At 43.3% G+C, this 17,085-nt stretch overlaps 1 protein-coding gene across 1 annotated transcript in view; it reads left to right on the top strand.

The window, feature by feature from the left end:
• ALK (ALK receptor tyrosine kinase) overlaps nt 1-17,085 on the top strand; it is a 741,252-nt gene that overhangs the window by 246,783 nt on the left and 477,384 nt on the right. Inside the window, exon 3 of the mRNA XM_015093875.4 lies at nt 7,150-7,314. Coding sequence (XP_014949361.3) covers nt 7,150-7,314 — 165 coding nt within the window. The remainder of the gene's footprint in view (nt 1-7,149; nt 7,315-17,085) is intronic.

The following is a 17,085-nucleotide window of genomic DNA, read 5'->3' as shown; positions in this document are numbered from 1 at the left end:
AGGTTAGGAACTGGAATTTAGAACAATTCTAAACTCACCCACTGTGCATCCTTTGGCAAGCTCCTCTATAGCTCTGGATTCAGTGTCTTCCTCTAAGATGGTCCTCAGGGTCTTTCATGATCTTGAGGTCAACATTTGGAAAGTTCTGGGAAATCTCCTGAGAAAAGGAGACCCCACCTTGTGCCTCAGGATTGGTGGCAGCCAAGGGAGTTCTCTTGAGCTGGATTCAATTCTTAAGGCCTGACAGTATTTCAAGACTGCTGGTTCCTGGAGCTTTATCTAATGAACTGAAGTTTCAAATATGAAGCTCTATTTTATGACCTCTAAAGGTCACCTACAAGAAAATTGCCACATGTGTATGGTGCTTCATATGGTTCTTTATTGAATACACAAATCAAGCTTGTCAGGAATACATTGGCATTTGTAATGCCACCCATGAATCATTACAGCCTTAGCTTAAATGTGCCAATAAGCCAAGCCTGAGGAGGTGAGAGCTGGTGATTCAGTAACTAATTTTCAACCTGGCTCAGGCCTGGTGCTGCCTGGAGAGGAGGCCATTCGGAAAGGCCTCCACAGCCAGGAGAGATGTCCTCCACTCTGTATGTGAAGGACTCCCTGACCAGCCATATGATCCTGGGTAAATCTTCCCTGGCCTGGGTCTTGATGTTTTCACCTGCCCAATGGGAAAAACAACCTCAAATGTTGCTTCAAGTTCTAACAGCTGACTGCAAATATCACCTTAAGGCAGAAACACCAACCTTCCTGTGGTACAGCAAAATACTAAGGAAGTGGTCATGTGCTATTGGTTGCCTGCCCCATGTAAATACTGTTTCTCATGGTGAACAGAAAGCTGTGTTCAAAAGGGCATGGGTAAATTCTGAACCAGCTAATGTGCATTGGGGATTTCTCCATTCCAAAGACATGCATCATTCTCATTGAGTGCTGCTCCCAGTCCTGGGAAGCTAGCCTTATCACTGAGATGGCTAGGACTCAGAGAGAAGGAGAGAGTGCCCCACACTGCACAGCTGACAAGTAGCAGGACTGGAGTCAAATCTCAGGACTTGTGCTCTATCCCCGAGAAACAGTCCTGAAGGTGTTAAGTTGCTTAATAAGACCCATGGGCAAGTATGCATAGGGAAAGACTGCAGAGCTGGGTGGGGCCATAGAGACCACCATTCAGGAAATGAGAGACTTCAGGCCCCATGTCAGGCTTTCTGCATCCTGGCAGCTAAGCACTGGATCAAGACTAGAGGGAGGAAAATAACCCCGAGGCAAAAATCACAATTATGTTGCTGTATGTTAAACTAGTAGCAAGCCTGTTAATTCTGTTTTCAAACGCAGATCCCAGGGCTGAGTATACAGCTGAATAAACTCTCTCATGGGCCCCTGATAATCCAAAAACCTTGCCCATCCCACTCTCAGTTCCCTTAATGGAGACCCTTAGCCTGGCCAAGAAACGCAAAGGACACCGCAGAGGATATCAGGAAAAACAGACATGAACATGGAGTCCCAGACTTTAATGCCGCTGTAGGTTTGACTTTCTGAGTCATGCCCACTGGGAGTAAGACTTGGCTCTTGGGGATGGACACACTGGCTCGGTCCTCGCCTAGGGTATCCCAGGGCTGGCTTTGTGAAGCGGGGAGCAGGACACTCTTCAAGGACAGCTTAGGTGCTTTGGTTCCTGTCTGGCCTCTATCTTGACCCTGCCTGTCCCAGCTCCTGTCTTGCCTCACTGCAGGTCTTGACTGTTACTGGTGTCTGTGGCTCTGAACAAGGGGAAGTCTTTCTACTGCCTTTTCAATTCATAATTTCCTGTTAGTGAGCTACTGATGTCAAGGCCTTGGGGTCCCATGGAGGAAGCAGGTAGGTGGAAACCAAGTCAGTCGCTTCCTATGTGAGTAACCTCAGATGTGACTTTATTTCTCTAAGCTCCAGTGTCTTCCTCTATCAAATTGAGATACGAATCCCATTTAGTTCATAGGAATTCAATAAGATAGTGATATAGGGTGCCTGGCATTGTGTCTGACCATGTTAAACTCTCAGTACATGCTATCCATTATGAGGAATTATTCTCCATCTCCCGCAGGGAGAGATGGACTCTTCTATAAACATACACTCCTTGCTACCAGAGTCGAGAACATAAGTCCAAGCTTGACTCCTGGGACACTTGTAATAAGAGACAAATGAAGAAGGGTGAAGTATCATGGGGTTGATAAACATCTTGTTTCTCTCTTTTTCCTGTGACTCTGCTTTTCACTCTGTGGTTTTGCTTTCACTCTTTGTGCTGGGTTGAGGCTGGGCAACATCATCCAATGGGCTCTTATGAACCTGCCCAGGCTGGCACCTGCCACCTGTGGCCTCTAAAAACCAGCCAGCCTCAGAAGACATGTCTTAAAGTCTAAAGGAGGCTGTTGGTCCCTTAATTTGGGTTGTCTAAAGGAAACTTAGGAAACTAGTGGGAGGTCTCTGCATTTATAGGGTTAGGGTGAAGGAGGTACAAAGGATCTTGATCTAAGGGATTTGGGGAAGCTTGAGGTCAGTCTGGATATAAAGGAAGACTGTGGGATTTTCTAAGTACACCCAAGAGAAGACTCTAGAGTCCAAAGTACACCTGCTATCCCTGTTATGCTTGGACAGTGCCTGAAACTTCCATGCAGTCTCCTTCCTGTGGCTCAGGCTGGGAAGATTCCCACCTTTGCCAGAGTAGCCACGGCTGGCTTCCTAGGCTCCGGCCTTGAGCGTGATTGCTGTGGTAGTCACACACCTTCCCAGAGTCCAGATTCAGTCTCAAAGTGCTTGGTCACTGCCAGCTCACCACAGCCAAGGGAACTGGGCATCTCTCTGGGAAGGGCCACCATAGGGCTTTTCTCATGGGTTACTGAACAATTCTTCTGAATGGCTGTGTTTTATACTAGAACAATTTCTTGAAGCTGTTAATTCAGTTTTAGAAATATAACTCATATCCTGGAAGATTTAAGAATATGGGTACAGACAGATAAAAATGTGTGAATACACACACACACGCTCACCCTGGCAGTCATCTGTAAAATCTGCCTGAACTCTCCTTCTTAATTCTCTGAGAATCTTGACACAAACTGAGTGCCTGTGGAGTGTGCTGCACATTGCACCTCCTTTCCTGGGGAACCCACTAGAGATAACGGCAGGCCCTCATTTAGAGGCAGACAGAGCGAGGGGACCAACAGTCTGTAAGTCTGGTTGTGTTGGCTCACGGTGAGCTCTGTAGAATCACCGACTTCAGAAATGGAGAGCATCAGAGAGGGGATACGCACCATCATTTTCAAATTGCAGAAAGCCAGGTGCAGAAAAAGGAGTGGACATGCTGAGGCCCTTCAGCTGCTGTGTGCAGGACTGAGCCTGGAGACACCCTCACTGCTCTACCAAGACCTTTGCCTTGGTAGCATTTGATACTCCTCTCAGCAGGCCAGTTATTTCCAGAAGATTCCATTACTTTATCTTTCTTCCATGATGGAAGTGACTTTCTGTTGGTCGCAGTGATTTCAACTATGTGATTAGCAGGTTCTGGAAAGTCTTTTTCTCATTGCTCTTTCTCAGTGGTTAGATTCTCCTGGTTCCAAACGGATATGTGAAAAGTACAGTCTTGGACCTGACACAGATGAAATATAGATCTGTCCCCTTAGGGTAGTATAGAAGCCTTTATGGATATGACAAAGTTACAGACACAGTATCTAATAATAACCAAAACATAGCACTTCATAGCTTTCTCATATATTATTTAATTTGATCTGTTGGCCCTGGATTAAAATTCTGAAGCTGTGGAGGTGTGAGCTCTTCAGCATTAGTTGGCCCTGGGTCACATTCTGGCTCTGCCTCAGGGCAGTCCTTTCATCTTTGTACAAGTAGAGTAAACTTTCTGAGTCTCAGTTTCCTCAGCTTTAAAGAGAAAACACAATTCACTTGTTAATTTGTTCAGCAGATTAAATATAGTGATATAAGAAATCTCTTTAGCACAGTCCCTGGCGGACAGCTGGGGTTGGTGAATGTTTGTTTCTACCCCTCCCCTTGGGCATGGGCCTGTTCAGCCATTTTGGGTTGCTTAAGGCTGAACACTTCACTGAAGCCCTTAGTTCTTCTGAGTCCTATTTGTAAGAGGGGCTCTATAGCGCCCATCTCCTGGGGACAGAGTCAAGGAGGGCTAAAGAGAGAGATCTAAGAAACACCCTAGATCTAGAAACTCAGAAAAGGCCTAAGGAAAATGAGCCTTAATCTGCCATTTTTAGGGAAGACAAGTCCCAGATATTATTGCTCAAAAGGCACTAAAGCTAGGTCAGAAGAAACCTGTGTTGAAATTTTATAAGAAATTAAATCAGAATGTAGAAAAGCCCAATCTAATTTCACCCCAAATAAGCAATAATGTTGGCTCCATTTCTATATAAAGCACAAAGTACATCTTTGACAGCTAAAGAGAAGCTGCCTCAGAGTATGAATTTCAAAATGAACCTATTTGATAATAGGAGTATCTGCCTGGCCTGTTTTACTAGGCAGAATCTGATCCATACACAACCGATCGTCAAGTCTCTCCAGAGGTCAAAGATTCAAGGACTGATGATGCTTGAGGCTGGGACTGCACGTTCTGTTGTCTGTTTGTGTATCATGCGCACAGGGCATTGCTAGGCAGCGTCTGAGCTGGCATGCCGCCCTTCTGTCCTATGTGGAAGCAGGATGACTTTAATTGGAGAAGAAAAGTCAGGATGGAGGATGGGCTTCAGAAGTTGAAGCTCTGGGAAAGGCGCCGATAGTTGTCGATGTGGGGTGGAGGTGGCCACCTTCTGACTTGATCTTCCGCTAATGTGGTTGGGTCTTTTTGATCGACAGAGGAGCCAGGCTTAATGGCTCTACTTTTCATTATAAGATACATTTCATTAAAAGGATAATTTTGTGCTACAAAGCACAAAGTGTTGGTTTTTTTCTTCTCTTTGCATTCTGTTATTGAAACTGGGGACCTAGCAAGCAAGTCTTGAAGATAAAGGCAGCCTACAATTCATGGACACTAGCTCATAGCAGTAGCTCAGCCCTCAGAAGCATGTAGAAAGTCTTCAAGGCTGATAAAATATGTAGGCAGCAAGTGGCATGTCAACTCAAACAAGCCGAGCTCTGCCTGTTTCAGCTTGACATTATAAAGGTGAATTGTTTGAATCATGAAAGGGCGAGTGGTATTAACCTTAGGACCAGGAGGATGGCAGCTCTGGAGAGCAGCTGGTACATAAATCTCTGCTGGTTGAGAAGTAGAAAGATACTTAATAGAAGGATAATTGAAGAATTTTTTCCTTCCCCCCTAAACTTAGTTTGGCCAGTGTCAATAGGAATTATTTTACTCCCAGTCCAGGGCAGGGCCAGCTTCTCTGGTGTTACTAAAGGACATACCAGTGACTGGCACTAGATTTGGCACTACTTCTCCTCTGCCTTCTGAAATTCCCAACAGAGAACTTGTCTTGGAGATCAAGGTAACAGTAGCTCCAGAAGCAGCTATTACAATGCACAGTGATAATTGGGAGTTAGTACCCATTAGTGGCTTGCCTGGTGGCTCAGAGGTAAAGAACCCCCCTGCCAATGAAGGAGACGCAGGTTCGATCTCTGGGTCAGCAAGATCCCCTGGAGAAGGAAGTGGAAACCCACTCCAGTATTCTTGCCTGGGAAAGCCATGGACAGAGGAGCCTGGCAGGCTACAGTCCATGCGGTCTCAAGAGTCAGACACAACCTAGCGACTGAACACTACCCATTAGCACCACCAAACAGATTGATTTAATAAATTAGATATAATGCTTTAAGACTACGGACTTTGGAATCTTAAAAAAGTCAAATCAAGAAGGAACTTTAGAAGACATCTAGTGTGGGTCTCACTCTGTATTTGAGGAACTTAAGGCCCAGAAAAGTAAAGTGGCTTATTCAAGGTAACCAGCAAATCAATGGCAAAGTTGGAGCTGGAACCTAGGTTTCTCTGGGTAATTGTTTCTAGAATCATTGAGTCTAAACCTCTTATTTATGAATGAGGGCACCAAGTTCTACATGTGAGAAGAAGATACCAACCAAATGTGAGAAGCCTGGATACCAACAAAATTCCCCAAAGTCCCATTCAATGGTCTTTATATCAAATTTTCCCTTTCTTCACATCTCCAGGGCTAAAAGAAGATGGAGATGATGAAGTAAAGAGTAGATGACTAATTTGCTTTTTGGCACATATTCTGTTGATCCATGAGCAAGCATTGAGAGCCTTCTAGGTGTACAAACACTTCAGCCACTTTGGGTAGAAAATAATGAGCAAGGCAAGGGAAATAGAAGGTGAGTATATCCTAAAAGTAGGGTAGCAGATGTGAAAGGATTGGACCCAGTGATGATTCTTGCAAAGAAGCCTAGAAAAGATGATACAAAGTCCCAGAGCACAGCCTCTTCTTGCCTCTTCTCTCTCTCCCTAATCAGTGACCTTCCCTATTCCCTCCCCAAGAGAGAATAGAACTCAGATTAGCTATCCTAGCCTTGGCGCTCCTCCCTGGAGGGTGGTTGAAGAATAGATGATATGGTTGGCAAACAGGGCTGTGAGAAGCCTAAGTTCCCTTTGGCCTTCTCTTCTTATTTAGGAACCTGAGAAGAATCTTTGGGGAGCATCAGTTGTGCACCAGTTGTGTGTGTAGATGTTGTGTTATCCTGCTGGTTCTTAGAACAATCTCCAGAGGTAGAAATGATCATCTCTAATGTACAAGAGAGGATGGTTGAAGCCAGAGAGGTTAATTTTCTTGCCTGACTTAGATTCACACCTTTCTGGGTGCAAAGCCCAGCTCTGACCAGTTGACCTCAAGCCTTCTTCATGTCACCAAGTAACTTGACAGGATGCAAATCTTTTCATGGTTCAACCTCTTAGCTCTTTTTTCCTACTTGCCTTCTCTGAAGACATCTCTCATAATCTGAGTTATACAAAGCACACTATTTCTCTCTCTTAGTCTCCTTCTCATCCATATGGAGCTAAGCTGCCTGTGAAATTTATAGCTCCTCACACCTGGATCAGGTGAAGGTTGTGGATGAGATCGAGGCCAACTTCCCGGAGTGGAGGAGTGGGGCTGGAAGGTCACATCTGGGAGACAGTTTGCCCCACTGACCGTGGACTGCTCCTTGCAGGTCTGGAGTGCAGCTTTGACTTCCCCTGTGAGCTGGAGTATTCCCCTCCACTGCACAACCTCGGGAACCAGAGCTGGTCCTGGCGCCATGTTTCTTCTGAGGAGGCCTCTCAGATGGACCTGTTGGATGGGCCTGAGGCGGAGCATTCCAAGGAAATGCCCAGAGGTAAGGATAGAGGACACTGCAAAGTGTCCTGAGTGGTCCAGGATGTGGATGGGATGTCTATTTCTTTTGAAATTTGTGAATTTTCCATCCCTGTTCTATCCTGTTTCCTTTGAAACCTGTTTTTAATATCTGTGCCTTTCCATGCCTTGGACTATACAAGGGAGAGGAGGCTACAAGTTCAATTTCAAGATCAATCCAACCCTTTGGAACAGGGCTCAAGGAAGCTCATGAGGACTGAAAACTAGTAACTAATGCTCCCAGGCTTCCCCCTCAGCCTGGAGCCCTGAACTGTGAGGCCTCTTTCTTTTATTCACACTCTCCCAGGATGACCTTTTCTATTTTTATGACACTTCTGACATTTCTTGACTTTGATTTGTATTTAAAGCTGCTTTCACCTGGATACTGATGTGTAATGTGTGTGTGTGTGTAAGTGAGTGGCTCTTACCCAAAAGTGCATCCAAATCTTCTGGAGAACTTATAAAAATACTGTCTAAATGCTATAACCTAAGATTCTGATTCAGTAGATGTGAAGTAGAGCCTAGGAATCTGTAGATTTTCAAACTTTATTGTAAAATCAAGCATGTACAAAAAAGTAGACATAAAATATATGAGTGGATTAAAGATTACAATATAATCAGTACTTGTATTCTCATCACCAAGTGTAAGAATTTGAATGTGGTCAGTTCCTTTACAACCTTTTCTTCTCCCACCTAGATAAAAAAAATCTCTCCTTTTCCCCAGAGGTAACCATTACGCCACACTTTGTGTTTAATCATGCATTTCCTTTTCTCTATGGCCTTACCCCTTATGTATATAGCCTCAAACAACATATTGATTAGATTTGCAACCTGTTGGATAAATGGAATAGTGTTTTGTGATTTGCCCATTTTAATACATATAGCTGTGGTTCATTTTGTATTGGATCCATAACATGAAAATACCACAGTTTGTCTCTTCCACTGTTATTAGATATTTGGGTTGTTTCTGAGTTTATGCTATTACCAACAGCACCACTACGTGCCTCTTGGAGTCTGTGCATGTCCAAGGGTTTCCCTAGAGCATAGAACTTGGGGTGGAATTTCTGAGTCACATGGTTCACCTTCCATTTCAATACATGATCCAATGTATTTTCCAAAGTTGTGGCACCAACTTATATTCCCTTTAGTGATGTATTAGTACATCCAGGATTCTACGTCTTTACCAGTATTGGGTTTTGCCAGGCTTTGTCATTTTTGTTCATCTGGCAGATGAAATACAGTATGTCACTGCAACTTTGATTTCCATGGGGCTCTTATTTTATGATTGTATAAGTTTCTCAGGTGATTCTTAGGTTTCTTGTACTATTGATGTGGACCCTTTTTCAAGCTTACTCACATTCAGCCACTGCTAGTGATGTCTCTGGATCCCAATGCCTAACCTGTTGAAACAGTCCTGTGTATACATGCATTTTTGATCATAGGTTTTTTATTTGATAACTGTTGAATTATGATCAAAGTTGACTGAGATGAGGAGAGAAGGGCAAGTGGCAATTATCCGCAGATATGGTGGTGTCAGACTTTATAACTTTGAAAATCAATGCTTTTTACATTTTTAAACAGTTTTAAAGCAGTGCCAATAGATTGTGTTTTGCCACACTCTGACCTATTTCTCCTCCCCTATGCTCTGTCTTATGATTTTTAGCATCTGCATGTTATGCTGAGTATCGTGAAAGGGGGGAAAAAAGGAAGGAGAGGAGGGGAGGAAGAAATACTGACTTTGCAGTGGTCCTGAAAGTGGATATATGTTGAGGGCTTTATGTTTCTAAAAAGCTAGATCCCAAGGCCAGGACATGCACTAAATGTGAACTTTCCCATCGTATGAATCACTCAGTTCAGTCCAGTTCAGTTGCTCAGTCGTGTCCAACTCTACAAACCCAGGGACTGCAGCATGCTAGGCTCTCTGTCATCACCAACTCCTGGAGCTTGCTAAACTCATGCCCATCGAGTCGGTGATGCCATCCAACCATCTGCTCCTCTGCTGTCCCCTTCTCCTGCCTTCAGTCTTTCCCAGCATCAGGGTCTTTTCCAATAAGTGAGTTCTTCACATTGAGTAGCCAGTGTATTGGAGCTTCAGCTTCAGCATCAGTCCTTCCAATGAATATTCAGGATTGATTTCCTTTAGGATTGACTGGTTGGATCTCCTTGCAGTCCAAGGGACTCTCAAGAGTCTTTTCCAACACCACCGCTCAAAAGCATCAATCCTTTGCCATTCAGCTTTCTTTCAGGATCAGTCAGGATTTGAATATCCACTTTTTAGCAAGTGTTGCCAACTTTCATCTCTCTAATTTCATCTCTCTTTCATTGCTCTTCCTAGTGTGGTAGGATCTCACATCTCTGAAGATACTGATGGAACAACCGTGACAAAAGCTTCTGTGGATGCACCAGTTTACTTTATCAAGTTTTTTAGTGAACAAACACATCCAAATGTAATCTGGGGGACTCTCACCGTTGTCAGATACTTGTGTTTATTTTTCCTGAGGTCTAGTAGAGGGATCTGTACTCTGTCTTGATCAGTCTTAGAAACAAAAGACCAGCCTCCCAGCTTTTGCAGGGCTGCCTCTGGCCTCTGGAAGGTCACTGAGAGGTGCTCAAAATTTCAAGTAATGGACCACCTGTTGTTTTTAAAGTCAATCGATTACATTGCTGCCTGTTTGTTCCCTGAAGTAGGGTTGCTTCTCGTGACGCATTAGTCCCTTGACCTTCAGGAAAAGAGTAGAAGAAGGTAAGGGAAGAGAAAATGACATGTCCAGTCCAGACAGGAGCAGAGCAAGGACCTAACTCTCAGCTGTTTAGAAGCTTATTTCTCTGTCATTTGGACAGAAAGAATTGCTGTTGATGGAGATAAGGGGTGATGGAGTACCCTTCAATAGAGGGTTTTCCCCTCCCCCCCCCCCCGCCTTTTTTTTTAACTCAACATTTATTGGTTGGATGGTATTTAGACTCTATTGCAATATTTCTTGTCAGGGAATATAGAGGGGCCAGAGAAGGTGGTGAGATAATACCAATCATAGATAATGAACTGTAGGAGTATAAATTCTGAATGATTTTAATTTATGGCCCCTGTAGCTGAGAATAATAAGGGAGATACAATGCAGAGCAGCAAGATAATAAAAAGTGATGATCTTGATGGAACATAATATTATAAATTAATAAAATCTTGAGGAATCATCAGGTTGAGGCGTTCTATGACTTTTTAAGAAGTGCCAGGGGCATGTTCAATGTCTTCTCCTTCCGGTATTTTGGAATGCAGTCAAGGGAACATATTTTTCTTCTTCAGCAAGATAAGATTTTGATCTCTAGCAAAATCCTAGCTTTAAAATGGGAAGCAGATTAGCAGTCCCCCTCCCAAACGCCTCCCCAACCCTTCACGCAGATGCACACACAGTAAGACCAGGAGTTGACTCAGCTGGGAGGGGCTAACATTCTTCCTGTATCAACTGAATTCTCGTCCAGGGCACTGATTCTCAGGTTTTTGCTTTGTTTTGTGTGGGGGCCTGAATGAAACTCTGCTCCTGAGATTTTTCTGTTTATCTGGGTGGCATAATAGTTTTCAAAGAGGTTGAGAAATACTGTTCTGGAGCTCTGAAATGCCTAGCGAAGCTGCCACGGGTGATAAGGGGACCACAGTGGTAGAGTGGGGTCATTTAGTCTAGGTTCACTCCTGTTTTACCCTTTTGTGTTAGTTTCTTGTAGCTGTTGCAACAAGTAAACACAAACTGGGTGACATAAAACAACAGAAATTAATGTTTTCTCAGTTCTGGAAGCCAGCAGTCTGAAATCAAAGTGATGGCATGGTTGGCACCTTCTGGAGGCTCTGCAGGAGAATCCCTCCCATGCCTCTTTCCTAGCTTCTTGTGATCAGTAATTGCTCCCCTCACTTCGTCTGTATAGCAGTCTTTAGCAAAGACCTCTGGTTTTAGCAGTTTGTTGAAGCTGGGAGAATAGTCAAGAGAGATAGGCAAACTGGAATAGAAGAAGAATGTAATTGGAATCACACACATACACTCCAGAACAGAACGATGTGTCTTTTCACGTGTGTCAAATGGGGTGGTCCAAACTGGGACTGTCTATGTCAAGTGGTTCCCAGAATCTCCCTACCTGTTCTGTTCCCTTTGTCTACTATGGAGCTCCTGTTTCAAGGCAGTGGTTTCTAAACTTTATTTTATTGTATTCCTCACTAGTAGCATATTTCTGAGCACTCTTGCTATGTGTGTATTTATCAATTATATGCATATATATTTTTTCTAGCTATATAATATTATTGGTAAAGCTTATTTTGCTTCTTACTTCTTTATTTTTTTTTATTTTACTTTACAATACTGTATTGTTTTTGCCATACATGAATCCGCCACGGGTGTACATGTGTTCCCCATCCTGAGCCCGCTCCTACCTCCCTCCCCATACCATCTCTCTGGGTCATCCCAGTGCACCAGCCCCAAGCATCCTGTATCCTGCATTGAACCTAGACTGACAATTCGTTTCTTACATGATATTATACATGTTTCAATGCCATTCCCCCAAATCATCCCACCCTCTCCCTCTCCCACAGAGTCCAAAAGACTGTTCTATACATCTGTGTCTCTTTTGCTATCTCACATACAGGGTTATCATTACCATCTTTCTAAATTCCATATATGTGTGTTAGTATACTGTATTGGTGTTTTTCTTTCTGGCTTACTTCACTCTGTATAATAGGCTCCAGTTTCATCCACCTCATTAGAACTGATTCCAATGTATTCTTTTTAATGGCTGAGTAATACTCCCTTGTGTATATGTACCACAGCTTTCTTATCCATTCATCTGCTGATGTGCATCTAGGTTGCTTCCATGTCCTGGCTATTATAAGCAGTGCTGTGATGAACATTGGGGTACACATGTCTCTTTCAATTCTGGTTTCCTCGGTGTGTATGCCCAGCAGTGGGATTGCTGGGTCATAAGGCAGTTCTATTTCCATTTTTTAAAGGAATCTCCACACTGTTCTCCATAGTGGCTGTACTAGTTTGCATTCCCACCTTCAGTGAAAGAGGGTTCCCTTTTCTCTGCACCCTCTCCAGCATTTATTGCTTATAGACTTTTGGATCACAGCCATTCTGACTGGTTCTTACTTCTTTAAAATAAATGTAATCATGCACATACTTTGGAGCCTCTGCAGGACATGTGTCCTCTATAAATGGAACTGAACTTCAGGATTTGCTAAGACATGTCACCCAGCCCCAGAGTCACTGATGAATCTGTCCCTTTCCAGTCCTTTAGGAAGTTGCCTGGGCAGATTTCTCCCTGTCTGTTCACTTCCTATCTCCTGAGCTATGCTGCCTGGGTACTCTCCATCAAGAAGGCCTTACAGATAGGGTTAGCTCTTGTGGTCTCTCTGAGTTTCAAAGACCATTTAGTCTCTTTTTTCAGAATTAATATGGTTTGAGGAGGAAGAAATCACTTCCTGTCTAAATACTATTAACATACTAACTCACCCTCAAGAATAAAAAAATATTTTTCTCTAAGATTACCTGACAGACCTGAGGGACAGGGTTGCAACCAAATATTTTCTACCAGCTTATCTAAAAAGGTATCTTGGCAGTGAAAAACTAGAATTCATTTAAGTGCTCACACAATAAGGATTTAGTTAAATAAAATATTATTGTTTTTTAATTGCTAAGTCATATCTGACTCTCACAACCACATGGACTATAGCTTTCCAGACTCCTCTGTCCATGAGATTTCCCAGGCAAGAATATTGGAATGGGTTGCTAGTTCCTTCTCCAAGGGATCTTCCCAATCCAGGGGTCAAACCTGAGTCTCCTGCATTGCAGGCAGTATACTTAAATATACAGCCATTATATGTATGCCATGTAAAGACAATAACATGGGAAAGTATTTAAGGCCTATTACTAGATTTTTTCAAAAGATTAAACAATGTATGTTACTTAAATTGTTTTGTAAAAGAGAAAAATGTATATGTATGTAAAAAAAGTCTGTAAGGAAATATACTAACATAGTAGCAGAGGTTATTCTAGATGACTCAGCTTTCAGTGATTTTTATTTTCTTCTGTGTACTCTTAGTATTTTCAAATTTGAGTCCATTATTATGTATTACTTTTATAATAAGATAAAGCATCATTATTTTTTAATATAAGGGGATAAAAATTCTCATTTGAAGGTATGTCTTATTGAATTATTTTAGACTTTCCTGGGGAAGGGAACATATTAGGTATTTTCTGCCACAACAACCACGAAAAAAGCCTGTGGTACTGGCTGGAGTGAGAAACAAATGGGCAAGCGTGCCTTCCTGGGTATGGTACAGGGCACCAACAGTTCACTTCAGCTCACAAATCCAGAGCACCCCTGCTGGACCCTATTTGTGCTTGATTTATGCTTGGAGGGTTACAAAAGGTAATCACTTGTGCATAAGGTTCAGGAATCCACCCAGGGACTAAGGGCAGCACGTAAGTATGAATGACGTCAACACATTTCAATTCAATTCACATTCGTATTTCAGTTCAATCTTTGCCCCTTCAGATGTATCAGAAGGATTTCGGGTGGTTGTGCCGTGTGTGTGTGTGTGTGTGTGTGTGTGTGTGTGTGTGTGTGTGTGCTTGTTGTTTTTTTAATTGAAGAATGATTGCTTTACAATGTTGTGTTGACTACTGCCGTCGATGGAGAAGAGGGAAACCTGTCGCAGTGTAAATTGATACACCCACTGTGGAGAACAGTGCAGCGGATTCCTTTCATTTTTTTCTAATGGGATTTTAAACTTTACTTTTAATTAATTTATTTATTTGTTTTTATCTGTGCTGGGCCTTCATTGCTGTGTGTGGGCTTTCTCTTATTGCAGTGAATGGGGGATACTCTTTAGTTGCAGTATGCAAATTTCTCTTGTTGTGATGCATGGCTCTAGAGTACACAATTCAGTAGTTGTGGCATACAGGCTTGGTTGCCCTACAGTATGTGGAACCTTCCTGGACCAGGGATTGAACCCATGTCCTCTACACTGGCTGGCAGACTCCTGTCCATGGGACTATCAGAGAATTCTCATGTGTTACATTTGAACACACTTCTCATCATACTAAAGTCAGTGGTGTTGTTTGTGGCCTCTTACCCCTGCCCTTCCCCTGGAACTCACCATGAGAGGCCACATTGGTTCCCTGATTCTGCCTACAGAAATGTAACCCTCGTCTCCCGAGAAGTGAGGTCACCGAGCTGTGACTTGTGATTATTTCATCCTAATGAGATTCTGGTGCCAGCCTGGCAGCTGGAACTTGAGCTCCAGAGAAGAACTTGCCTTAATGAGTTGGCATGCTTTCAGGGTATCTAGTGAAGTATTTCTTGCCTCCTCATCAGTATAAGCCTCTTCCAGGGTGTTTCTTCTGCCATCTATGGAAAGCCTTCAGTGGCAAGGGATGAATTGTGGTTGTCTGGTGATGATTATGCCCTTCCTTAGCTGAATCTAACAGTCCTGCCCATGGAGCACGTGGAGTAAGAAAGGAGGACAAGAATTGGAGGGAAAAGGGACCTGGACTCTCATCGCAACTCTGCCATTGGGGATGTCACTTTACCTCTCTGGGCTGTAGGTTCCTCATTTGTAAGGTCAATGTCTTACACTAGATTACCACTAAGGCTCATTCCCACTCTGATACATGACTGTGTGTAGGCATATCCGACACGAAGGACAGCCATGTACCTGACACAGAATCTGTGAGCCACAGAAATCCTCATCAGCCTCAACAGATATACCCACTCCCCAAGATTTAGCCATGACTTCTGGAATCTGGACCGTTTCACGGCTCAAGTCACTCTTCAGACCACAGCATCAAGATGGGGCACTGCCTCTGGAAACCTATATGGCACCCTGGATGGATGAAAGAAGAGCTCCTTGAGAGGCTAGGAAGCCTATGGGTTGGTGTGGCAGATAAAATGGAGGCCACCAAAAAAAGTCCTAACCCCCAGAATTTGTGAATATGTTGCCTTACATGGCAAAACTCAACATCAGAAAACCAAGATCATGGCATCTGGTCGCCTCACTTCATGGCAGATAGATGGGGAAACAGTGGAAAGAGTGACTGACTTTATTTTTTAGAGCTCCAAAATCACTGCCGATGGTGACTGCAGCCATGAAATTAAAAGACACTTGCTCCTTGGAAGAAAAGTTATGACCAACCACATGCTAGTAAAGTAATGCTCAAAATTCTCCAAGCCAGGCTTCAGCAGTACGTGAACCGTGAACTTCCAGATGTTCAAGCTGGTTTTAGAAAAGGCAGAGGAACCAGAGATCATATTGCCACATTCACTGGATCATGGAAAAAGCAAGAGAGTTCCAGAAAAACATCTATTTCTGCTTAATTGACTGTGCCAAAGCCTTTGACTGTGTGGATCACAATAAACTGTGGAAAATTCTGAAAGAGATGGGAATACCAGACCACCTGATCTGCCTCTTGAGAACTCTGTATGCAGGTCAGGAAGCACCAGTTAGAACTGGACATGGAACAACAGACTGGTTCCAAATAGGAAAAGGAATACGTCAAGGCTGTATATTGTCACCCTGCTTATTTAACTTATATGCAGAGTACATCATGAGAAACGCTGGACTGGAAGAAACACAAGCTGGAATCAAGATTGCCAGGAGAAATATCAGTAACCTCAGATACGCAGATGACACCACCCTTATGGCAGAAAGTGAAGAGGAGCTAAAAAGCCTCTTGATGAAAGTGAAAGAGGAGAGTAAAAAAGTTGGCTTAAAGCTCAACATTCAGAAAATGAAGATCATGGCACCTGGTCCCATCCCTTCATGGGAAATAGATGGAGAAACAGTAGAAACAGTGTCAGACTTTATGTTTTTGGGCTCCAAAATCACTGCAGATGGTGACTGCAGCCATGAAATAAAAAGATGCTTACTTCTTGGAAGAAAAGTTATGACCAACCTAGATAGCATATTCAAAAGCAGAGACATTACTTTGCCAACTAAGGTCCGTCTAGTCAAGGCTATGGTTTTTCCAGTGGTCATGTATGGATGTGAGAGTTGGACTGTGAAGAAGCCTGAGCGCTAAAGAATTGATGCTTTTGAACTGTGGTGTTGGAGAAGACTCTTGAGAGTCCCTTGGACTGCAAGGAGATCCAACCAGTCCATTCTGAAGGAGATCAGCCCTGGGTTTTCTTTGGAAGGAATGATGCTAAAGCTGAAACTCCAGTACTTTGGCCACCTCATGTGAAGAGTTGACTCACTGGAAAAGACTCTGATGCTGGGAGGGATTAGGGACAGGAGGAGAAGGGGGCGACAGAGGATGAGATGGCTGGATGGCATCACTGACTTGATGGACGTGAGTCTGAGTCAACTCCAGGAGTTGGTGATAGACAGGGAGGCCTGGTGTGCTGCGATTCATGGGGTTGCAAAGGGTTGGACACGACTGAGTGACTGAACAAACTAATTAACTAGACAGCATATTAAAAAGCAGAGACATTACTTTGCCAGCAAAGGTCTGTCTAGTCAAAGCTATGGTTTTTCCAGTAGTCTTGTATGGATGTGAGAGTTGGAATATAAAGAAAGCTGAGTGCCAAAGAATTGATGCTTTTGAACTGTGATGTTGGAGAAGACTCTTGAGAGTCCCTTGGACTGCAAGGAGATCCAATCAGCCAATCCTCAAGGAAATCAGTCCTGAATATTCATTGGAAGGACTGATGCTGAAGGTGAAACTCCAATACTTTGGCCACCTGATGTGAAGAACTGACTCATTGGAAAAGACCC

The sequence above is a fragment of the Ovis aries genome, chromosome 3 (assembly GCF_016772045.2).
Source record: "Ovis aries strain OAR_USU_Benz2616 breed Rambouillet chromosome 3, ARS-UI_Ramb_v3.0, whole genome shotgun sequence".
NCBI classification, from domain to species: Eukaryota; Metazoa; Chordata; class Mammalia; order Artiodactyla; family Bovidae; genus Ovis; species Ovis aries.
Note: the sequence above shows the minus strand (reverse complement) of the source record. Positions and strands in the feature narration are given on the sequence as shown.